The sequence below is a fragment of the Periophthalmus magnuspinnatus genome, chromosome 5 (assembly GCF_009829125.3).
Source record: "Periophthalmus magnuspinnatus isolate fPerMag1 chromosome 5, fPerMag1.2.pri, whole genome shotgun sequence".
NCBI lineage: Eukaryota > Metazoa > Chordata > Actinopteri > Gobiiformes > Gobiidae > Periophthalmus > Periophthalmus magnuspinnatus.
In genome coordinates, this window is record NC_047130.1 from 15,584,525 (window position 1) to 15,610,404 (window position 25,880).

Genomic DNA, 25,880 nt, shown 5'->3' on the forward strand with positions numbered 1-25,880 from the left:
ATATTAAAGCGGCTTTGACAGGTTTGACTAAAACACAGTTAAGATCGTTATTTTTAAAGGTCCTATATCACACAAAACCGACTCTTGTAGCTTTAATCCATGCTCTAATGCTGTTACCTCCTCAAAAACAGACCTGGATTTGTATTTTGTTTCATTCACACATGTTTGAGTAACACTTTATTATTACCGTAGTCTCCTAAGCTCAAAACGCTCTGTTCCACTTTGTGATGTTTTACCTTTAGTTCAGTAGAGATTGGCAATTCCAGGACTGAAATGATCCAAATGATACTAGTGAAGGTGTGTGGAATTTAAAAACACAGTGGAGCACTTCCTGTATCACCACATGACATCACAAGGTGGAACAGAGTGTTTTCAGTTTGAGAGAAGAACTCAGCCTAAATATGCAGGATTTGTGTGTTAAACATGTGTGAATGAAACAAAACACAACTCCAGGTCTGTTTGTGATGAGGAAACATTTGAACAGAGATCAGGAAAAAAACACAATGTTTTACCCAGTTTGTCCATATTTTAGGGTTTAAATTTTACTTCCTGGTTGTAAATCATGACATCACACTGTTACCTAGGAACCAGGTAGTACACTGAGCCAAACCCCCCTAATGTCAGAGATGATTATTTAACAAATAAAATGATAAAAAACAGATTTATTTTGTTTAAATCATATTTAAAGTATAAGAATAATGTAGATCCCAGTGTGATGTCATCAATGTAGGACGCTCCAATTATAATAAACTATAATTTCTATTTACAACAGGTTTTATCCACCAGATTAAGCAGAAATGAGAGAACAGTCCAACCCCGTCATACACACTTTAATCCCAAATAGTTGAGTGAATAATGCACTTGAGGCATTGAGTTTTGATATCACAATCAGCACAGAACAGCTGAGCGCGACCCCGATTCAACGACATGACGATGTGAAGCATGTATGAAAAATACAACCGAGAGAAAGAAAAGACCACGAGAGAAAGAAAGGACCAGGAGAGAGATAAAGGACCAGGAGAGAGATAAAGGACCAGGAGAGAGAGAAAAGACCAGGAGGGAGAGAAAAGACCAGGAGAGAGAGAAAAGACCAGGAGGGAGAGAAAGGACCAGGAGGGAGAGAAAGGACCAGGAGGGAGAGAAAGGACCAGGAGAGGGAGAAAGGACCAGGAGAGAAAGAAAGGACCAGAAGAAACAACCAGAAGAGAAGAAAAGGCTGGGATGATGTCAGATGTAATGAATGAGTTCATGATTTGATGATTTGTTGATTCTTTAGGTCATTTAAGGTCCAGTTTGAGAATGAAATGTCCCTGTGTCAGATTATGTCAGATGCCCTGCTGTGTCCATGGAGTCTTATTCTGTGTAAAAGCTGCTGACCCTGTAGTTTAGACTCTACTAACCTGTTCTGAAATGTGTCAGATGCCCTCCCTGTGTGTCAGCTCAGATTTCAGTCTTAAGGATTAACCACAACATCTTTAAATATTAACATTTTTCAACAGCGCTTTGACCATTTCTGGTAGTGGTGTAATGATGCTTTTGTTGCTACAGCTACCATGTTGTTGTCAAACTCTGATCAGCCTCGTAATAGAATTTTTGCTAGCTATTTTCAACTTTTTTGGGAAAATAAAAAAATAAACTGGCCATGATGACTGGGGAGTAGAGACACCAATCTGATATTGGTTTTGGATATCAGCGCTGATACAGAGAAGTGTGTTGGATCAGATATCGGCTTCCAAATATCTGTTCAGTCGATATCCTGGTTGGACATTTAAACAGATGTACAGGTCGTAGTTGCCCAGAAAGTCTCAGAATATTTGAACTTTTATTTATATAAAGTTGCTCTGTCGTTATTTCAGAGATAAGTAACAGCCACATAGCACATTTAGTGTTTAGTTTTGTTTTAAGGAAATAAATGCTGTCTTTGGTATTGATCGATATCGGGACTCAAAACACTACTTAAAACTATAGTATCAGAATCAGTATCAAAGTTGAACAAGCTGGACCGGTGCATCTCTACTGGGGCAGTTTGTAAAACTCCAATAAAACACACAGATGCAGCACGGTCCAATTATCGTACTGTGTATTAAAATATGGTACAGTATTTTTTGGGGTCAGTTTTTATGGTTTGAATTTTTTTCGCAACTAGGACATTTTTTTGTAATTTTCTGTCTATATGATCAGATTTAAGCCATAAAAGTTTTAATTAATAACTTGTCTGACTCTTTACAGACTCAAACAAACGACTAACGACTTTCTGCTGTTTATTTATTGCAGCTCATGATTTTTAACAATATTGTAGATTTAGTTTTTGTGGTTTAAATCTGCTCTTGGGGTTTTGGCAGAAATTATTTTCAATGTTATCGTTTATCACCTATATTTACTTCAGCGATATATCGAACTTCAGAATGTGTTATTGTGACAGGTCTAGCAGTGTCTGGAACATAGACTGTATATATAAATGGACAGTGTTAACCTGCAAGCTGCCGCATTCCAAACAGGGAGTGATCATGGGCGCACTTCCAGCTACATCGGCTCTAGACTCGTCATTTTGGTCTTAAATGTTCGTATTCGGAAATCTGTCCGGAAATCCAGCTGGACACACTCACTTAGTCCATGACTTTACACAGTCTGTGATCTGGAGAGTAGAATGAGACAGGGACACACACTGATACAGGAATGATTGACAGATGAACAGCTTTAAACCTTGAAAACCTGCAGCTTTAATAACATTTTAAAGAAGCATCCCAACGTTCCTGAATTTTGATTGTGAGTTTTAAAATTGTCCATGTTTAAAATGGCGTTTGATGATTCCATGTCTATTTGAGGCACTGCGCCAGTGAAGAAACAAGACTTGGATTATTTCCTGAAGCTGAGTTTAAACCAGGATCAACGTCTGATTTCTTTAATAGTTTTGCATAGACCCGTCCGACCCACCCACCCACCAGCCAATCACATTACACAGGGCCTGGTCACACACATGGATACTCCAGCTTAAGAAACTCAGAATGTCTAAACGAGTTGAGGCTATGAAGAGCTGAGGTAGGAGGTACATCTAAAAATAGATGGTCACAACTGTGGTTTTGGAGATAGGCAAATTCAAGTATATATTTCATAATAAAAAGAGAAATAAATTTTTTAGGGTGTTTTTTTTTTTTCACTTTTGTGGTTAATTTTACATTGCATTCAAATTTGTGAAACACTTGAACCTCAACCGAGACATTTCCAGGTGGGTTTTAATACATTTCAAAAGGAACTGTATGAAGATTTTGACTTTAAATACATTTTAATCCATAAATATTTACAAACTGTGTCCAGATATGAGCTAAACATGTTCAAATCAACTATAGCTTTTACTGATAACAATTAGAAAGCTGATTTATTCTTAATTACAAAAACATTGGTTGTTTTAATTCAGTATTTTGGTTCAAGACGATTATCCAATCAGAAAGCATGACTGTCACATGATTCTTTAAACGGTCACTACCTAAACCCCAGCACCTGCAGCCAATCAGGACTCAGTACTAGTGCAGCCTTTGCAGCTCAGTGAGTGAATCTGGAGGTTTTTGTCTGTCCTCCATCTGCAGGTTAAAGATGTGGCAACACAAGTTCAGATGTGATTTTAGTACCTTTTTAAAACTGTAAGAATCAGGACGCATACAGTTCCTTTAAATGCTTTGTTCCTTGTAAAAAACTAACGCCATCACTTATTTTAGAGTTTAATCATCTTTACTTTCCAAACTTGTCATAAAAAGGTTTAAATATTCACAAGGAGCCCAAACAGATGGTAAGATGAGCGGAGATAATCGCTTTATAAAAATACCCATGAAGACGCCGTGTGGCCAGGCCCCAGACAGAAGCATACCCAACTTCACTGCAGCGAACAGGCCAGAGCCTACCAAATACATTCACTTTGTACGTATGTTTTTTTTATTTTGTGGCACATTATAAAGATATTGATATCTCTTGGCATTTTGTAACGTTCCTGATTCCAAAATTTAGGAAACATAATATTCCAACGTAGCACCACAAAACAAGAAGAATAAAAAAAGAAAACTAAATGTTATTAAATCGCACAAATAGTGAAATCGGGTATGTTTCAGACTCAAACATGAGTAAGTGCAAACATATTTTTATCTCTCCAGAATCTAAAAAAGTAAAAGCTTAAAACAGTGAGTCCATGGAGAGCCATGAGGAGGGGGCCATCCCTTTAAGAGAAGACCCCCTTTAACTGGCGATTTTCTCGATCTCGTCCAGATCGTCTGTGTTCAACCTCTCGATCTTCTTATCTGTGAAGACGGGACAGAATTAGCAACATTTGGCAAAAGGAAATGTAAATTAAAGCTGCAAGCGGCATCAAAGGGCCCTCATGCCACTTGTCTGTTTTATTATGACTTTGGGCTGTACTTTTCACTAAACAAAGTCAACACGTGTTGGACGCTTCATTGCCATGGCAACATCGTGTAAAATACAACATTGGCCCCTGTACTTTGACGTGGATGAGCTGAAGACGGTTTTCATGACTGTGTAAAATTATGTAACTTGCAAAAAACAAAAATTTTGACTCCGGAAGTCAGAAGTGAGTTATGTTCCTCTGCACTGATCTGTTTGCTCAGGTTTGTTAGTAAAAAATATTTAACATTGGGCTTATAGCAAATTAAAATGTCTTTATCTAAAAATTTAAAATAAAAAATGTATGAAGCTTACTCAGCATTCTCCAACTTGAATGGTGAACTAAGGCTAAAACCATTTCTGGATAGTAAAATAATGAAACTATAGTGTAATAAAGCTAATGACTAGCATGACTACTGCAATGACTCAAATCAGGTAAGGACAGGTGACTTAAACAGTGCGACTCACTAAAATGCTCCTGGATGCGGTTGAGGATATTCATGCTCATCTTGCTGTCCACCATGTTGATGGCGAGACCGCGTTTGCCGAAGCGTCCCGTGCGGCCGATCCGGTGCAGGTACGTCTCATTGTCGGGGTTCATGTCCTTATCCACTGGGAGGTCAAAGTTTATCACCACGGACACCTGCTCCACGTCGATACCTGCAGGAGAAAAAGGAGTGTGTCAGATGACCTCCCCTTGGCATATATCCCCATGTGTCAGATGCCCTTACATCCCCCTATATCCCCGTGTATCAGATGCCCTCTCATACCTCTGGCGCAAACGTTTGTTGTGACGAGCACTTTTTCTTTTCCGTCTCTGAATCTGTCGATCACGGCCGCTCTCTGCTCCACCTGCATCTCTCCGCTCAGCAGCGCCACCTGGTGACCCTCCCTGGACAGCTCCCCCGCAAGCCACCCCGCAGTTTTCCTCGTCTGAGAAAGAAAGACATTATGAATAAACAAATAAAACAAAACAAACCAATGAAAAAGATGAACTGGTTTAAAATCACTGAAATTTTTGAATCAAATACTTTGCTGGACAATTTTTTTTCCAGATATTACAAATAATTTAGTTATATTCTAGTTAAAAACATTTCATTTGCTTATTTTAACTGCTGCATCACATGAAATTGTTTGGTGGACAGTGGTAAGAATTAAGAATTGGACCCACAACCTCCTTAAACTAAAAATGAGGGAAAAGACCAACCATAAATTTTTTATTTTCTACTCTAATTACTAATTACTAAAATAAACTAGGGCTGTGTAATGAATTAGTGGTCAGTTTAGGGGTCTGTAATGGAGCGGTCTACAGCCAATCCTCTGTCAGTAAAAACATGTGGTTTGGAGCCATCGACTGTATAAAGAAGTGGACTAAGTGAGTGTGACGTCACCCACAGCGTTTGGCTCCAAATGAAGCTCATCGGGGCTAGCAGTTATCGTGGCTAATCTGCAACCAGCGACCATATTTGGAATTCACAGTCTGGCTCTTCGATTGCCATTAAACACAATCAGAAGTGAGGTTGTTGAAGATGCATGCTTCTTCCCGCCTGCAGCACTGTCAACCAAAACTGCTGGTAACACTAGCAGGAGCAGATCTCAGGGAAAGAAGCCCCTGATTTGTCTGTTATTAATGTTAATATCTTGATTTGAACAGTGACATAAAACAAAGTGGGTTAAAACAAGGATTTTAAGAACAAAATTACAAGGCTCACAAATTGGAGCCAGTGTGAATGGAGCTGGACGTGCGCCCATGATCACTTATTATTTGGAATGTGACAGCTAGCGGATGAGCTATGTCCATTTATATAAACATCTATATATTGCATTATATGGTGCAGCCTGACTCACGTGGCAGAAGATCATGGCCTGAGCGATGGTTATGGCTCCGTAGATGTTGCAGAGAGCTTCAAACTTCTCCTCTTTAGAGTTACACAGGACATAATACTGTTTGATGGTGTCCAGCGTCTCCTCCTCTCTCTTCAGTTTGATGATGTTCGGCTCCGGGACGATCCTCTGAGCAAAGTTCCACACCGTCTCCTCGAATGTGGCCGAGAACAAGAGCATCTGACAGTTCTTAGGAAGCATCCTGAAGGAAACAAAAGAGGAGAGGGGTAAGACGAAATGTACACGAGGAAGGGGAGTAAGCAATGCCAAAAAATAACGTATTGCATCTAAGGATTTTAAAGCTACAGTATGTAACTTTCTGGAGGTGGCACATCACCTGAATGATTCCATGGAAACAGAAACAGGGCGTGTTTCAGTGTAGAGAAGGTTTCAGCTGTGGTCATCTGAACACTGTTTATGATCAAGACGTTTCAGCTCCTGAATCCGAAGCCATTTTCAATTTAAGTTCTTTTGAAGTAAGTTTTGATTCCAATGTCAGTTTACAGATTAGGGTTGTCGCGATAACCACAATACTGCAATACAGCAGTATGATAGATCACATGGCACAAGGGCTCAAGTCACCGTGGTAACCGCATTTTGCATTTTAATGAGGCTCCACACACAAGGCTGGAGTCTGGAGCAGACAGACATTTACTGAGTGTAAGGGCTTTACCTATTGATCAAGCCACTGGAAAACCTGTGCTCTGAATAATAACACAATAGCACATTCTCATAACTCGTCTCTAAAACGTCTTGTAGTGAACAGAAGACGCCATTTCTGACCTGTGCTTGTGTGTGTCACTCAGGTCTGGCTCTTGTTTTATATCATTATTTTTCAAATCCAACCCCAGTTTATGTTTTATAATTGGCCCATGTGGTATAAAAGTAAAAACTTAGTTACTGCAAGGGAAATTGTTTAAGAGCAACAGCCCTAGTCCAGACATCCACCATCGAAACCTTCTCTAAATGGAAACAGAACATACTTCGAAACATTCTCCATGGAGACAGTGGAATATTTTAGCCAAAGGAACAACATTTCCATAAAACAAGCAGGAGCAGCATCCTCCAGATCAGATAAGAGTCAGGTCTGTGGAGATGCAAGCTGTAAATGCTTCTCACCTTTGGATTCGTATGCTCTGGTCCTGATGGCCCTGTGTGGCGATCATGACGTCGGCCTCGTCCAGCACAAAAACGCGTATTTTCTTTGGCTCGATGAATTTGAACTTGGCACACCAGTCGAGCATCGTCCCCGGGGTCCCGATCACGATCTGCTCCTGTAGCTTCACTCCCTTCGGCACTGACAAGACAGGATAACAATGATCCCGCAATGTCTGAGGCTCTGCTCCACTCCTCTGCATCCTTTGCTCCATCTGAACCGCTCCTCTACGCCCTCTGCTCCGTCTGACCCTCCCCTCTGCGTCCTCTGCTCCGTCTGACCCTCCCCTCTGCGTCCTCTGCTCCGTCTGACCCTCCCCTCTGCGTCCTCTGCTCCGTCTGACCCTCCCCTCTGCGTCCTCTGCTCCGCCTGACCCTCCCCTCTGCGTCCTCTGCTCCGCCTGACCCTCCCCTCTGCTCCGCCTGACCCTCCCCTCTGTGTCCTCTGCTCCGTCTGACCCTCCCCTCTGCGTCCTCTGCTCCGTCTGACCCTCTCCTCCGCGTCCTCTGCTCCATCTGACCCTCTCCTCCGCGTCCTCTGCTCCATCTGACCCTCTCCTCTGCGTCCTCTGCTCCATCTGACCCTCTCCTCTGCGTCCTCTGCTCCATCTGACCCTCTCCTCTGTGTCCTCTGCATCCACTGCTCCATCTGACCCTCTCCTCTGCGTCCTCTGCATCTCCTGCTCCGTCCTGTATTTTCAGTTTAAGTCAGTGAAGAGCCCATGAAGTGTTTGGACTCTTGCAGAGATGGCTTGAAGACTCATATACTCACACTTGTTTCCTCTGATGGCGTAGACGAGTTGTACCTCTGGATAGAATTTGCCCATCTGCTCGATGACCTTCCCCGTCTGCAGAGCCAGCTCATACGTGGGCGACACACACAAGCACTGAAGAGGAAAACACAGAACTTCACCAGTGTTTAAAGTGACAGGTTTTCAAGTTTTTCCAGTCATTACTTTTGGTTTGGTGGATAGGACCTGTGGAAAATATTTATCAGAGTTTTAAATCAGTTAAGTGGCAGTTACGAAAAAAACAAAAAACTCTGAAGACTATAGGAAGTACCGCCATTTCACTGGCATCTCAAAATTTGCACAATAAAAACACAATTTTCGGAGAGTTTAAACATTTATTTAAGAATGTAAAAGGTTTGATATTGCAGGTATATTTATTAATTTATCAAAACATAACTATTGTATAAACTAGATGAGCCCTAGCCCTTGTTTAGAGTATGATTGCCTAGGTAACACTTATAGAATTATGGTGCGTTCCAGGCAACCAGTAAAAGGGATAATTTCCATCTCCGATGTGAAAAAATGAATGAAAATATCTGACACAGGTTTAATCTGACAATATTCTGTTATTTTGACATTTAACGTTTACATTTGTTTAGCCTTTGAGCTAATGTTAGCCACATTGTTTACACATGAGTCAATTCAGTTGGAATGCTCTGAGGTCATAGTCTGTACCAAGAAGTGGACTAAGTGAACGTGAGGTCACACACAGCATCCAGCTCCAAATGAAGCTCATTGAGGCTAGAGCAGTTATAGGAGCCAATTTGGAGCCGAGTTCCATATTTGGAATTCTGACCATGAGTATCATAGCAACCAAAGAGCCAATCAGGAGCGAGGCTGTTGAAGGTGAAGCCCTTTCCCACTCGCACCGCTGGTTTAGCTAACAGTAAAACAACACTAGCAGGAGTGACCTCGGGGAAAGAAGGCCCTGGTTTTGTCTGTTATTAATGTTCATATCTTGATTTACAGATACAATAGTGAAATAACAACCCTCGCATCATGTAGACAAGTGTAGTTTTAGTGCAGTAGTTGTAGTAAGAGTAGTAAAAATGTCTGTGTAGAGCCTCAGTCGCCCAGGTCTGATCGATAGCAAAAGACGAAGTTCAAATCTGTCAACTGGACAAATCATTGTAGGAGTGAAGACTAAGAGCCATTTTTGTTAGGAAAGAGAATCCTTCCTTAAACAGGAATGGAGGCCTGAGACATCATCTCTCCCCTATCTATAACTCCATCCTCAGACCCAGAACAATGAGAACAATAGCAGAGTCGTTAAGGGCTGAATAGGGTAGTCTTAGCTGAAACTGGAGACAAAAGCTGTTTACAGTTTCACTGTGGTTAGCCCCTCCCCTCAGATAGATCTAAGGTAGTGGCCACCAGCATTCTGACCAGAACTGAAGAACTTGGTAAGCAGCGAAATGTCTTCACTCCTATTTGTCCAGTTGACAGATTTGAACTTTGTCTTTTGCTACAGTAGTAAAAATAGTAGTATTAAAAATAGTAGCAGCAGTAGTAGTAGCAGTAGCAATAGTATAGACAGAGGTTCAGAGGCAGAGCACAAACCTGAGGCCACTTGTTGCTGGGGTCCACGTGGCTGAGCATGGCCAAAACAAAAGCTGCTGTTTTCCCTGTTCCCGACTGTGACTGTGCGATCAGGTTCTGTGGACTGGACACAAAGGAAAGTGCTGAGTTAATATTTGAAAATATTGTCTCTTTAGACGATAGAATGAGATTTTCAACACATTCATACTAGTAATGGACTATGTTTTAAATTGAAGCACTTCCTGTCTAATGAGGTCACTTCTTGTGATGCCTATTGGGAAGCAACAGTAATTTATATTCCCATGTGGCCTTATATCTGTGTAATCCCTCAGTGTCCAGGTAGGTTAATAGTGGTCCTGGTTTGGTCCTGGTTTGGTCCTGGTTTGGTCCTGGTTTGGTCCTGGTTTGGTCCTGGTTTGGTCCTGGTTTGGTCCTGGTTTGGTCCTGGTTTGGTCCTGGTTTGGTCCTGGTTTGGTCCTGGTTTGGTCCTGGTTTGGTCCTGGTTTGGTCCTGGTTTGGTCCTGGTTTGGTCCAGTAATGTTCATAGTGGTCCATGGGTGTATTCTAGTCTATGTGTCTTATACTTGTGAAAGATGCAGCTCAACATTATTATAAACAGATTCATTTCTGTCTTGTCAATTTTTAGTATCAGTACTAAAAAGTGAGTGAGTATCTAGTTTCGATACTAGTTTTAGCATCGATTAGGATCTGATTTTTATATTTTAACAACCTTTTGAGTTAAATATTCAGTTAAATATTCAGTACTAGGTTTGCAATACAACTATTAAACTAACAATTTCCTATGCAAAAAAATGATCCTTATATTTAGTACAGAATATATATGTTTAGTAGTCAGTAGTTTGGTAGTATTTTAATGGGCTGCTAAAATTAATTATACACTTTTTGTAAATACTCTCCATGCAGAAGCATTCAGTCACCATTATTCAAGCTACATTTGGCTGATAACATATTTAAAAAGTTTCAAAGTACAATAGAAATAATTGTTTGGTCAACTAATCAAAACATGAATCACTGCCAAAATAACGGCTAACGACTTTCTGCAAACAGATTTTCAAAAGTGAGACAAAAAGTGCAGACCACAGACAAAAGGAGAATTCTATGACATTTTAGATGGCAGAGACGAGACCGCACACTACAAGCTAAAGGTCGTGACAGGTATTTTTCTTTTGAAGAACACTGAGGCCTAGGGAAGTGGAGGTACTCACGGCTCAGCGAGCATCATGGGTAACGCGGTCTCCTGGATTTTAGACGGTCTGTTGAAACCCATCCCATAGACTCCTTGTAAAAGCTGTGGTTTACTGCAAACAGAAATGAGCCATGATCGATATGTGATATTAGAGCAGTCCCTAAAATATAAATGGCTCAACTAAGAACAGGTTTGTGATCAACAGATTGACAGTCACAGTTCAAATTATTTAAACTGTGACTGGAAATCCTAATAAATAAATACTATAGACCAATTCTCATTAGTAAAGCTGAATAATTCGTCTTTCAGAAAACCTTTTGAAATAAGTTCAGAAGCACTGTATAACTTTTGTAGTAAGTTTGCCAATGCGTCTCTATGGACATGTCATTTCTTTGCCCGGGATGTTCCACATTATGGCATTAAGACTTACCCTACATCACTTTTTTCATTCCCCCCCTCAAAAACACAAAACAAAACTTTCTTCCAGTGAACAGAGTCACCTGTGCAGATCCGATCTGTAATTTGGCTTGGTTGAATCTCGTGCACCTCTCCATAAAGATAGCAAAGTTTAATACTATACTGTGGAACATTGCAAGTGAAGCAATAACATCTCCATGGACACAAGCAGGTGGCAGACCCTACACCAGAAAAGTTACATAGTGTTTCTTCAATGTAAAACCCTTTTATCAACTGTCCAAAAGCCCCAATTCATGTAACTGGATGCAAAATGTTATACTCTACTTGTTTTTAGGTCGACTTTAAACATGAAAAAATCCTTTTGACCAATTCTGGAATGTTTACAGAAATGTCTCTTACGTGCTCACAGTCCCTGAAAGAAAAGTAAAAAAGTTTACTTACAGCCGTAGCTCCTCAAAAGACTTGACTGAATACAGGGGTGAATTTGGATCTTTCTGAAGAACTTCCACTTCATTTTTGTTGTTGACCAAACTGCTCCGGATTAACTTGTTCAGGTAAGACTGGGCTGCTTTGTCCTCTGGGAAACACAATATTAAAAGACATTAGACAAATTAGTTCATAAAGAGTAATATGAATGCACTGTATAAAGACTAGGCCTGTCCACAGACTGTATGAAGAACTGGAATAAGTGAGTGTGATGTCACCACAGCGTTCCAATCTGGAGCAAGGAATGAAGGTAATGCCCTACCTGCCCGCTGTGGTCTTTTAGCAGAGCGGGTACTTACCAATGCTGTCAATCAAACCTGTTGCTAACACTAGCGAGAGCGACCTCAGGAAAAGAAAATGCATGATTTGTCTGTTATTAATGTTCATATCTTGATTTACAGACACAGAGAAATAAAAACCCCAGGGTAAGCAGCAGGTACAGAGAGAGGAGAGGTTTTTCACTTCCTATTTGCAGCGGCTAGCAGGTTAGCTCTGTCCATTTATACAGTGGGGCAAAAAAGTATTTAGTCAGCCACCAATTGTGTAAGTTCTCCCACTTAAAAATATGAGAGAGGCCTGTAATTTTCATCATAGGTTCACTTCAACTATGAGACACAAAATGGGGGGAAAGAACCCAGGAAATCACATTGTAGGATTTTTAATGAATTTGTTTGCAAATTATGGTGGAAATAAGTATTTGGTCAATAACAAAAGTTCATCTCAATACTTTGTTATATACCCTTTTTCGGCAATGACAGAGGTTTTCTGTAAGTTTCCACAAGGTTTTCACTGTTAGTTTGGCCCATTCCTCCTGCAGATCTCCTCTAGAGCAGTGATGTTTTGGCGCTGTCACCGGGTAACACAGACTTTCAACTCCCTCCAAAGATTTTCTATGGGGTTCAGATCTGGAGACTGGCTAGGCCACTCCAGGACCTTGAAATGCTTCTTACGAAGCCACTCCTTCGTTGCCCTGGCAATGTGTTTGGGATTGTTGTCATACTCAGAGACCCAGCCACGTTTCATCTTCAATGCCCTCGCTGATGGAAGGAGGTTTTCACTCAAAATCTCATGATACATAGCCCCATTCATTCTTTCCTTTACAGGGATAAGTCGTCCTGGTCCCTTTGCAGAAAAACAGCCCCAAAGCAAGATGTCTCCACCCCCATGCTTCACAGTAGGTATGGTGTTCTTTGGACGCAACTCAGTATTCTTTCTCCTCTAAACACAAGAAGTTGAATTTTTACCAAAAGGTTCTATTTTGGTTTCATCTGACCATATGACATTCTCCCAATCCTCTTCTCGATCATCCAAATGCTCTTTAGCAAACTTCAGACGGGCCTGGACCAATGTTCCCTCAAATTTTTCACGAGTCTGAGCAAACACACAAACTCCCTGAGCGGTCCCATAGACCACTGTGAGCAACATCAGACCTGTGCACTGTGGTCATGCTGCATCGCATCCATCCAAGTTAAATGGTTTATTAAAAGAATCAAATCAACGCATTTACACTTCTGTTATAAGACTTTTAATTAAGTGCTTTAGCCCACTGACAGGTTATAGCCCTGTGTAGTGTGTCCTTGTTTGCCCTCTTCCCTGACCTTGTGCTGTTTAAACATTGAGTGTTGGGATTGTTATGAATGTTTTGGGCGCCAGTAGGACCCCTTTCACTATCTGTTTATGAAACTGGTAGTGAAACGGGAAAATCTTATCCGGGGAATGCCTGGGAGAGGAGCTTGGCCCGCTCCTCTCCCCACGCAGGCCTTGTTTGTTTCATGTTATAAAGACGGGGTAGCCCCTGGTTCGGTAGAGTCTGCTGTGGGATACGTACGGTCGCCCAGCTTTGTTTTCGGACAGCGCAGCGCTCTACTGGACTGTTGGCTCTCCAGTCCTGTGTCAAGGTAAGGCGCTGGTTGATTAAAGTTGCTGTCTGATGAAGTGATTTTGTATGCTGCTTTTGTGTGGGGAATAAAAGACACATTATTCTAGCACTAAGTGGTTTCTGTGTTTTGTTGCTCCGCCGATCCTCTAACGATCCTGCATAAATATATGAATTAAATGTTATAAAACACCCACTCATACAATGAAAATGACAAAAATCTTGCTCATGACCTGTGTAGTATGTTAATGCTATTGGAAGTATACATCAGAGAAATAAGCACCTATATTCTGTTCAAAAAACATTTAAGAAACTGGTTCATAACACATCAAACATGTCTGCATTAACAATACTAATGACTTCCCCCTGACTAACCAGACGAGCACTTGTGTTTTCTCTTGCGTTGGATGTTGTGGAATGGCTGTGGATTGTCTTGTATGATGCCTGTGTTTTGTTTGTCTTTTCTTTGTTGACAGTGTTTGTTATATCTGTTTTTAATGTTTCGTCTATAGTATATTGTAATTTTCGCTGTATAATATTTTTACTCTTGTTTTTAGGGAGACAGGTCTGCCATCTGTCCAGGGACAACAGATGAAAAATAGCCTTTTGGCTAATTCTGGTGAAGAGAGATGCCTCTAGTTTAACTTGTACAAACATCCACAGTGTCCTCGGTCGCGTACTTCCTTCGTTTTGTCCGTTTCGTCATGTTTAAAATGCAAAACTGCTGCAAAACAGTGGATCTTTGCCCGAGGGCGGGCTGTCGGAACGTAAAGGGGTTAAACAGCACTTAGAATCATTAGCGAGTTTTCACTCCACGTCGGTCACATCGGCTAAAACACTGATAGCGGCGCATGAGGACGCCTGTCAATGACGTCGATAAGCTGTGCAAATGCGTATGTGAATCACATAATTGGCTGGAGCACGCAGTTTAGAGGGAACAGTGGCCTGGACATGTCCTGGCTTAAACAGGGGGACACGTCTGGCACTGCAGGATTCGATTCCCTGGCGGCGTAGTGTTGATAGCCTCTCTGCAGGTCATTCACTAGGTCCCTCTATGTGGTTCTGTGATTTTTGCTTGTGATCATTTTGACCCCATGGGGTGAGATCTTGCATGGAGACCCAAATCGAGGGAGATTACTAGTGGTCTTGTATTCCATTTTTTAATAATTGCTCCCACAGATGATTTCTTACCTATTGCAAATTCAGTCTTCCCAGCCTGGTGCAGGTCTACAATTTTGTTTCTGGTCTCCTTTGACAGCTCTTTGGTCTTGGCCAGAGTGGAGTCTGACTGAGGTTGTGGACAGGTGTCTTTTATACTGATAACGAGTTGCAGGTGCCATTAATACAGGTAAAAAGTGGAAGGCAGAGGAGCTACTTATAAAAGTAGTTACAGGCCTGTTAGAGCCAAAAATCTTGCTTGTTTGTAAGTGACCAAATACTTATTTTGCCAAGGAATTTACCAATTACTTCATTAAAAATTCTACAATGTGATTTCCTGGATTCTTTCCCCCCACTTTGTTTCTCATAGTTGAAGTGTACCTATGATGAAAATGACAAGCCTCTCACATCTTTTAAGTGAGAGAACTTGCACAGTTGCTGGCTGATTAAATTATTTTTTGCCCCACTGTATATACAGTCTATAGTATGTTACTGTTAATTACGATTCGTTTTATTTCGTTTGACAACTGTATAAAGGACAGTTCAAATCCCTCACCTTTGTCGTCGTCTTCTGTCTTGTTATTTGCTTCTCCCTCTGTTTTTGAAGCAGCGCCTGAATTATAATTAAACCAGTTATGTGAGAATTTGTATAACACACACTAATATAAAACAGGAATGCACCGATACAGATACAAGTACTCGACAAACCCACAAACACTTTAGGGAAAAAACTGGTTCTGGTTTGTCCTAAGGACAAAACCCCCGAGCCATAAACAAAGTCATGTAGTCTACTCCATTCAGTGTAGTGAAGAGTGCAGTGAGCGTTACATTCGAGAAACTAAACAGCTGCTCCATAAGAGGATGTACCAACACTGCCGTGAGAGCTCCTCTGGACCCCAGTCCGCCGTACATCTCCATCTCAAAGCCACTAACCACTCCTTTGAAGATAGTGAGGTTTAGATCTTAGCCAGAGAAAAGAAATGGTTTGAGAGGGGAGTTAAAGAAGCTATTTTTGTTAGGAAAGACAATCCTTCCTTAAACAGGAATGGGGGCCTGAGACATAATCTCTCCCACATCTACAACTCCATCCTCAGACCAATGAGAACAATAGCAGGGTCGTTAAGAGCTGAATAGGGTAGTTTCAGCTGAAACTGGAAACAATCGCCGTTTATGGTTTCAGTGTGGTTAGCCCCTCCCCTTAGACAGATATAAGGCAGTGGCCACCAGCATTCTGACCAGAATTGAAGAAGCGGCTTGGGTGAGCAGTGAAATGTCTTCATTCCTACAACGATTTGTCTAGTTGACAGATTTGAACTTCGCCGTTTGCTATGGATCAGACCTCGACGACTGAGGGTCTACACAGACATCTACTCAACATGATTGACAGGTTGATTAGCCAATCAGGGACACACATGGTCCCAGGGGCTGAAAAACAAGGCGAATTTCTGCAGAATCAGTGCACGAAGCCTAAACTATTAATCTGAGGTGAGATAAATGTGATTTTATTTGTAAATCACTGAAAAAAAAAACAAATCTAATTGGACAATCACGTTTGACTGGGGCTTGAGACATGACAGAGGACATGGAGACCAGACTCATATAAATCTGTATAAAATATACACAGGGAGATCAGTCTGTATTTGCCAGACTCAGTTTGCTCAGTTTTGACGTGAAGGAGAAATAACAAAACACCATTAGATCTCTGTGGAATATGTTCACTGTGTTTTAAGGAAACGAGAGCCATTTTCTGTCCCTGCACTGGTTCATATCAGGTATTGGCCAAGACCTAAAGTCAACGTATCAATATCGGTACCGGAAAAAGCTGGTTTGGTGCATTGCTAATGTAAGATAATATGAGCCAAACTCACCATTCTCTTCTGGTTTATCTTTGAGTTGGAGACTGTTGATCTAGAAAATACAAAAGATTGATAAGCTGTTGTACTTTAGTAGTAAATCTATGATCTGTGACAATATTATCAAATTATTACAAATCACAGCATTTCACGTTGTGTTTAGTGCATTTAATCAAATTGTAAATGATTTGTGCTATCAATATTTTAAATTGTCTCCAGGCTACAGGTGATCCTCTCAGTAAAAGCATGTTTGGAGAAATATATTGGATCTTGTGTATTTTAAAAATGGTACTAAAGTGGAAAATGGCACAAAATCAAGGTTATTGAAAGTTAGTCTCATCTCTGTAGATGAGGTTTTACTGTAAAATATGCTATTAAAATCTATAGTTTTATTCTTGAATGTCATTTATCTTGAAATGGCTCTGTTTCCTCATCCCAAACACACCTGGAGCTGTGTTTTGTTTCATTCACACATGTTTAACACACAAACCCTGCAGATTTAGGCTGCGTTCTTCTCTCAAACTGAAAACAGCCTGTCATCATGTGGTAATACAGGAAGTGCTCCACTGTGTTTTTAAACTCCATACACCTTCAATAGAATCATTTGGATGATGATGAATTGCCAATCTCTACTAAACTAAAGGTAAAACGAGTTATTCTGGTTGATTATGGAGATGTTATTTAAATGTCACTGAACAGTGCATCACTGAGCTTGCTGGTTTGTGCCTGTATACTACTAAATTACTCATCACTGCAAACTCTAGGCCAAAGCCCAGTGGCCCATTGGATCTTCTTGGCTTATAAGGCTCTTCTTGGCCCGGTTCTGTTTTATGTGTCCTCCCTCCTCCAAAGAACCAAGAGCCATTACTGTTCTTTACTCAACAGACAACATGATTAATCAGTGCCTGTGTTTTTAAATTGTTGATGTAAATATATGATCGTAATGTTGTCATCCAACAGTCTGCAAATCACTGCACTTTAAATTTGTAAATGCACTATGATCCTAATTTTAACTGTTTGTTCTGTTTATTGTTCCTTTGTAAATGCTACTGACCTGTGTGGCTGACCTCTTGGACAGGAAAAGGACTTTTCGATTTCAACTGACGTTTTCATGGTTAAATAAATATAAATAAAACCACTTCATGACATCACAGGGTGGAACAGAGCATTTTGAGCTTTGGAGATGCAGACTGACTAACAAATTAAGTGTTACTCAGATATGTGTGAATGAAACAAAACACAACTCCAGGTCTGTTTTTGAGGAGGGAACAGCATTAGAACATGACTACAATGGCAATGTCATGTAGCTGAGACAATAAAGCTTACTCTATTCAACAAGCAAAACCAAAATTTGGTAACAACATTATCTTCACGAGGAATTTACAAGATTATTTAACATATAGCAAACCTCAAATAAATTAAAGTCTAATGTAAAAATGGACAGCCTTTGAAGAAGCTCCAGGCTGGACACTGTAAAGAGGGATTACCTCTGTGAGTCACTGAGCATCATTTTGCTACAGGCTAAAGCTAAGTCACGCACTGAGCATTTGGCTTTCACTTTCAAAAAAACGAAAGAGAACACAGTTAAAACTACGCCAATCCAAGGGACTACGTCTGTTTACACTTCAAAAACAGTCAAAGAGTCAACAAAGAGTCAAACTAACAACCACATGTGAAAGCTGCTGAGTATGTGAAACGTGTGTGTTGGTTAAAACAGAGCATTTTGACCGGGCTAGCGCTGTGTTAGCTCGCTAAGTTACCGATTCTGCGGCTTCGGCTTCCTGCAAATCCACGGCCTGCGCCCAGGAGTCAGTGGCCATTGTGAAACGAGGCTTTACACTACGGAACTTTCACTGGAATAATGAATTAACACCAAACCAGCGCAGGCAACAGGGCGTAGGATAACGGCGGCAGCAGCAACTAGTGTCCACAATGGCGTGCCGAAAGCAACGGCGTCACCTGTGCAGCGCAGTCAATGGCCCGGGCGGAACAAACATTCAATAACAAAGGTTCCTATATGCGATTGTTTTGATAAATAATTTACATAAATACATGGATATATTACAATGAAATATGTACATAATTCTTTATTACTGTCTCAAATTGATAATTAAAACAATAAAACATAGGATAAAACAATATTCTTACAAGGTACAGATGAAAGTGAAATATGCACAATTGTCAAACAAAGCAAGAACAAAAACTCATTAGACTGGAATGGACTGGACATGTGTGTGCTGAAAGAAACTATTGAATATATAGTTAAACCAGTCACCCATATTTTTAATTTATCTTTGCAGTCGGGTGTATTCCCAGAAGGAATGAAAACAGCAAAGGTTATCCCTATTTACAAGTCTGGCGATCAACACGACCTTACAAACTATAGACCTATTTCTCTATTGTCTCATTTTGCTAAAATTCTGGAGAAATTATTCCATAAAAGATTATTTAACTACCTCGAAAAACGTAATATACTATGTGAACAACAATATGGCTTCAGACCAAATAGAACCACTACCTTGGCATTAATAGATCTAGTCGAAAACATATCTAATGCAATAGATAATAAACAGTACGCCATTGGAGTGTTTCTAGATTTAACTAAAGCATTTGATACAGTCAATCATGATCTCCTACTCAGAAAACTGTACAGATATGGTATTAGGGGTGTGGCTTTCTCTTGGATCAAAAGTTATATAGAAAACAGATCACAATATGTCCATATAAACGGAGTGGATTCAGAGCTTCAAACAGTGACCTGTGGCCTCCCCCAGGGGTCAGTGTTGAGTCCCTTGCTCTTTATCCTTTATATTAATGACATATGTTTGGTGTCAAAAGCTTTGCATCTTATATTATTTGCTGACGATACAAATATAATACACTGTGGCAATGATTTAGAAACAGTAATTGAGGAGCTAGAAAAAGAACTAAAATTGCTGAAAAGCTGGTTTGACTCAAACAAATTAACTTTAAATCTAAAGAAAACTAAATTCATAGTATTTACAAATCGCCGAATAAATGTGAACAGGAATCTTATTATTCATAATACAGAAATAGAGCAAATAAATCAAATTAAATTTCTAGGAATAATAATCCAAAATAACCTAAGTTGGAAAAGCCACATACAATTCATAAAGACAAAATTATGCAAATCTTTAGCAATTATATCCAAAGTAAAAGAATGTTTGAATGAAAAAACATTGTTCATTTTGTATATTTCGTTGATATTTCCCTACATGACCTACTGTGTGGAGGTGTGGGGAAATACATACCAAACAAACATCATTCCAATTGCAATTGTCCAAAAACGAGCAATGCGAATTGTGAACAAAGCCCCCTATAGGGCTCATACAAATGAACTCTTTATCCAAAAAAATACAATGAAATTCAAGGACCTGGTAGATTATAGAACTGCACAATTTATGTATAAAATTAAGAATAAACAGTTACCATTTCATATCCAAGATCTGTTTAAAAATCGAGATTGTGCTTATAATCTTAGAGGACATGATGTATATAAAAAACCAAGTGTCAGAACAAATGTAAAACAGCACTGCATTTCAACTGTTGGAGTAAATGTTTGGAACAGGTTAGAGGACGATGTTAAAGACTGCAGAACCTTGAGCCGTTTTAAAAGTTTGTACAAAAAGAAAATCATAAACTCATACGCTGAATGCTGAATTGCTTACTTGTTCTTTTTTTTGTTCATATTGTACATACTGTTGAACATAGCAGCTCTTTATGTTTAGTACAAAAGGTGTAGGCGTCATAAGCTTAGGCTTCTGCCTATTCCTTTTTCAGACTTTGTGTACTTTGATTTGCTTTTGTGGACTTAAGACAGAAATGTCTGAAACAAAAATTAAAGGGTCCATATTACGCTATTAAAGAAACAGACCTGGAGTTGTGTTTTGTTTGTTTGTCACACAAGTTAAACACACAAACCCTGCCCCCTACACACGAATTGCCAGTCTATGAACTAAAGATTATGAAAGATTACAATTATTTTATCTCACCAGAACATTCTCAGCCTCGCTCTAAGAATAACCTGAAGAAACCTTTACAACTCATCCATTAGAGAATCAGCAGTGCTGTGATTGACCGGTAGATGGAGGTGAAATCCCCTTTGTCTCCACTCTGCAGCTCCGGGAGGTCTGTGTGGTTGTCCCCGGGCCTCGGGGGCGCTCCACCGGGTCAGGGGAGGCTCAGGTTACGGTTCCTCCCGCCCGGAGCCCAGAGCCTCAGAGTGCCCTGGATCCGGAGTAAACCGTGTCAGCTTCACTTTGTCCGTGGACTGTTGTGTTTGTTTTGACTCTGAGGCTGTTGTCATGTTCTTGTGTTACAGAATGGTGCACCAGAATCAGCCTGTAGGTTAAATATCACAGTATTTAGGCTGAATGTAATGTGCCTGATGTTTGGCTCATGTAAGTCAGACTCAGGGCCGGCCCTAGCTTTCAGGGGACCCTAAGCTGAATTTATCTCTGGGGCCCCGACAGCAAATGCCTCCTGGCTCAGCTATTGGTGATTCACATTAGACAACATTCTGACTCTGCTCTCATCACCCCGGCCAGTTGTATTTGTATTTATATGACCAACATCAGACTGAAAACATATAATATCACAACTACCACAAGAGCAACAGACAAACATGTTTTTAAATTCTAGACATTTTTTCTTCGTTTCTGATGGATTTTAATGTGTTCCAGTTGGCGACACTGGGCTTAAATTTACATTATAAAGACTCCTTGCTCCAGCATAAACACATCACATCCTCACCTATGCCCAGCTCAAAAACAAATGTAGCAGCAGAAGATATTTTGTTTCTATGGATACACTGCCTGGCCAAAAAAAAAGTCGCCACCAAAGAAAGGTCATACACTCTAATATTTTGTTGGGCCACCTTTAGGTTTGATTACATGGATTTGCTGTGGCATTGTTTTGATTTCACTTCTGCAGTGTCACAAGATTTATTTCCATCCAGTGTTGCATTAATTTTTCAACAAGATGTTGCATTGATGATGGTAGAGTCTGACCTCTACACAAAGCCTTCTCCAGCACATCCCAAAGACTCTCAATGGGGTTAAGGTCTGGACTCTGTGGTGGACAATCCATGTGTGAAAATGATGTCTCCTGAACCACTCTTTCACAATTTGAGCCTGATGAATCCTGGGTTGTCATCTTGGAATATGCCCATGCCATCAGGGAAGAAAAAATCCACTGATGGAATAACCTGGTCATTTAGTATATTCACATAGTCAGCTGACCTCATTCTTTGAGCACAGACTGTTGCTGAACCTAGACCTGACCAACTGCAGAAACCCCAGATCATAGTGCTGCCCCCACAGGCTTGTATAGTAGGCACTAGGCATGATGGGTGCATCACTTCATCTGCCTCTGTTCTTATCCTGATGTGCCCATCACTCTGGAACAGAGTAAATTTTAACTCATCAGACCACATGACCTTCTTCCATTGCGCCAGAGTCCAATCTTTATGCTCCCTTGCAAATTGAAGCGTTTTTTTTCCGGTTAGGCTCACTGATTAGTGGTGTTCTTAAGGCTACACAGCTGTTCATTCCCAATCCCTTCAGTTCCCTTTGCATTGTGCGTGTGGAAATGCTCTTACTTTCACTATTAAACATAGCCCTGAGTTCTACTGTTGTTTTTCTTCGATTAGATTTCACCAAATGTTTAAGTGATCGCCAATCACAATCATTCAGGATTTTTTTCCGTCCACATGTCTTCCTCAAAGAGGATGGGTCCCCACTATCCAGTTAATAATGCGCTGGACAGTTCTTAACCCAATTTTAGTAGTTTCTCCTTAGATGTTTTTTCTGCATGATGCATGCCAATGATTTGACCCTTCTCAAACAGACTAACATCTTTTTCACCACCACGGGATGTGTCTTTCGACGTGGTTGTTTAAGAAATGAGAAGCAACTCATTGCACCAGTTGGGGTTAAATAACTTGTTGCCAGCAGAAAGATAATCGTCCAAGCAGTAATTATCCAATAGGAGGCTTGTACCTATTTGCTTAGTTAAACCCAGGGGGTTACTTTTTAGGGGCAGTGTGTAAAACAAATGTAATTATTTGAGAGGGATATTTAGGCTGCTGCAAACACACAAGCCCTGTGCCCAATAAAACTTTATATATTATATTATTTTCAGTGTAAATGCATGGGCTCTTGGGGGCCCTCTGGTGACCTCGGGGCCCACAGCAGCTGCTTAGTCTGCTTAGTCAGAGTTTAGATCAGGCTCTCCCTTTACATTTTATTTACTATTTTGAATATTGTCAATGTGTTAAACTCAGTTAGTCTCACAGCGAGTATGGGTGAGATAAGTGTACTACTGTTTTTTTAATTTCACAATGTTGTTCATCATCACCAGAGCTGGAAAGTAACTGAATTAATTAACCAAAAACAGATACTGGAGCAAAAAAATACTCAAGTAAAAGTAAAAGTATCACATGAAAAATCTACTGAAGTAAAATTATTAAAGTACCTGTTTACTTAAAGAGTAAAAAGTGAAAGTATTACTCACAGATTTTGAGTCTTATAAAGCTTCAAATGTGGTGATTTTGATTTTGTAGTGATTTTGAAATGTAGTGGAGTAGAAAGTACAGATACTGCAAATGTACTGAAGCAAAAGTAAAAAAAATACACACTGTAAAATGTACTTAAGTAAAGTACAGATACCTAAAAAATGTACTTAAGTACAGTACTTTATTACTTTTACTTTGTTACGTTTCACCGTTGCCAAAAACACATATCCTGAATACTCATTTAGAGTAACTGTACTCTGGTACAGTTACCCCGTCATATGGTGATATTCAGAGTACAGTTACTTTCCTAAATTAAATGAATATATTGAGGTACTTCATCTGTAGTTTTGGCTCTGCACAGAATCAGTGAGAATAAAACAGCTCTTATGGTGAAGCAGGTGCGATTTTCGTCTCTAATTAAACATAAGTTAAACAGAACAAACAGAGCAACAAAAATAAATCTGTTTGTAAAATATGTCATGTTTTTTCACTACAATACAATGCCACTCTGTGTAAAAGTAGTCAGAGTATTCAGAGTACAGTCCTCTGGCCCATGTAACAGAACACGTCACAAACATGTTAATGCAGTGTTGAGTTTTCTGTGACTAAACACAGTTTGATTCGTCCATCACTGATCGTCTGAAATCTTTTACATCACAGTCACTACAGACAGAGATTACCTCATTACTCTGATGACCTCATCACTCAGACACATGGGAGAAATTTGTTAAAAGAAAAAAAAAAAAAAATCATAATATATATTTTTAGTCGAGTCACGCCATTTCATTTTGACAGTCACAGCCCCATACGACCATGGTGTTAGTTTAAAATGTGAACAAAAATAAAACAGACCATTGTGTCGGTTTTTGGCATAAGTTACAGACAAGATATTTTAAGAATAAATTCAATAATACATGATATAAGAGATGATGGGAGGGCATCTGACACACAGGGATACAGGAGGATGGGAGGGCATCTGACAGACAGGTTGTATAAGTAAGTGTAAAATGTGTGCACTGTCTCTTTAAGAGTAGAGGATCAGTCGGGGTCACCTCTGAACAACTGAGCGGTGTAGATCAAACCGGTCTACACCTCTATCTATCTCTCCTCTTCCCTTCCTTCCATCTCGCCTCTTCTTCTCTCCATTTGTTTCCAACAAGTAAAATTACAAACTTAAACCAGTCCTATTGAGCTTGTGTCTTTATAGTTCTCATTGATTGATCTAACAAACTTCTTGAAAGAAACAAGTCCGCTGATTTCCACGTTAGAAAACTGCGGTGGCTGAAGTCGCCATAAACGTCATCGCAACAAAGCGCCGCATGCTGTCGGTGCCCCCTATGGACAGCCGCACATCACACTAGAGCAGCACTTTTTTTTTTTTTTTTTTTTTTTTTTGATTAAAGATTACTCCAAATAGAACTTCAGTGGGTCAGTGAGAAGAAACGATTAGAAAATGGTTAAACATCTGAACAGTTTGAAGAACAGGGCGGATAAAAAATAAAAAAATAAAAAAATATATATAACTTGCCAAGTGTTAATGAAACATGCAGGCATCTTAGTTTTATTTTTTAGTTTTAGTCCAGTTTTAGTTCATAAAATTACACTGCCTGGCCAAAAAAATATATATTTAAGTGAATGAGACGAGCTCTGGTCTTGGGCACTTTAAACTCATGTGAGAACCTTATAGAGTGAATGTTTTGAAATGTGCCCAAAGCCAAAAGCTGTGAGTTTGTGCTTCGTCCAATCAGGCACTCCGGAGACGGTCTCCATGGAAACAAGAGTAAAGTACAGTCCTGGGTCTCGGGAGGATTTGGGACAGACACGAGAGAGGAAGAGAGGGAGAAGAGGAGGTGGAGAAGGAGGGATAGACAGGGGAGAAAGGGAGAGAGAGAGGGAGAAGAGAGAGGTGGGAGAAAGAGAAGAGAAGGAGAAAGAGATGGAGAAAAAGGGAGATAGAAAGGAAACAGACAGAGGAAGAGAAGAGGGAGAGAGGAAGGGGAGAGACAGAGAGAGAAGAGGAGAGAGGGAGGGATGGAGAGAGAAGTGGGGGGACCACAGGAGAAGGCAGAGAGAAGAGGAGAGAGATAAAAAGGGAAGAGAAAATAATAGAAGGGAAAGAAGAGAAAAAGAGAGGGGAGAAGAGGGTAGAGACAAGGAGAGAACAAAGAGGGGGATGAAAGAGAAGAGGGAGATATCAGGATCCAGTCCAATATTGAGAAAGCAAGAGAGTGAATGGTAGAGAGGGAATAAAGAAGGAGTGAGGAGGAGAGAATGAGGAAGAGAGGGAGAGAGAGAAGAGATCAAGACTCAGAGACAGAGAGAAGAGGAGGGGAGAGAGAGGGAGAGAATGAAGGGCCGAGGGAGGCAAAGATAGAGAAGGAAAAGGGAGAGAGAGGGGAGAGAAGAAGGAAAGAGAGAAGAGAATGTAAGGCAGAAAGGGGCAGAGAGAGGGGAGAAAGAGAGAGAGAGGGTGAAGTGGGTCAGAGAGAGGAATAAGAGAGAGACACTGGTAGGGATAGAGAATAGTGTGAGGAGAAGGATCGAGAGGCGAGGGAGAGAGAGAAGAGACCAAAATCCTGCTTAAAGAGAG

At 40.4% G+C, this 25,880-nt stretch overlaps 1 protein-coding gene across 1 annotated transcript; it reads right to left on the bottom strand.

Moving 5' to 3' along the window:
- Positions 1-3,141: 3,141 nt before the first annotated feature.
- ddx19b (DEAD-box helicase 19b) lies at positions 3,142-18,746 on the bottom strand. Its single transcript, XM_033966772.2, has 12 exons — positions 18,516-18,746; positions 16,771-16,810; positions 15,459-15,515; positions 11,824-11,959; positions 10,985-11,077; positions 9,780-9,882; positions 8,201-8,315; positions 7,393-7,570; positions 6,238-6,475; positions 5,160-5,322; positions 4,858-5,049; positions 3,142-4,286 (listed from the first exon to the last, which is right to left on the bottom strand). Exons 1-12 carry the CDS (start codon positions 18,573-18,575, stop codon positions 4,225-4,227), a joined length of 1,437 nt encoding a protein of 478 aa, XP_033822663.1. The 5' UTR covers positions 18,576-18,746; the 3' UTR covers positions 3,142-4,224.
- Positions 18,747-25,880: the final 7,134 nt, after the last annotated feature.

Excerpts from the sequence above, each read along its gene's own strand:
- ddx19b (XM_033966772.2), bottom strand. The coding sequence starts at position 18,575 with ATGGCCACTGACTCCTGGGCGCAGGCCGTGGATTTGCAGGAAGCCGAA. Across the intron at positions 16,811-18,515 it reads AAGCCGAAGCCGCAGAATCG|ATCAACAGTCTCCAACTCAA; the intron begins GTAACTTAGCGA and ends TGTATTTTCTAG. Across the intron at positions 8,316-9,779 it reads CCAGCAACAAGTGGCCTCAG|TGCTTGTGTGTGTCGCCCAC; the intron begins GTTTGTGCTCTG and ends TTTCCTCTTCAG.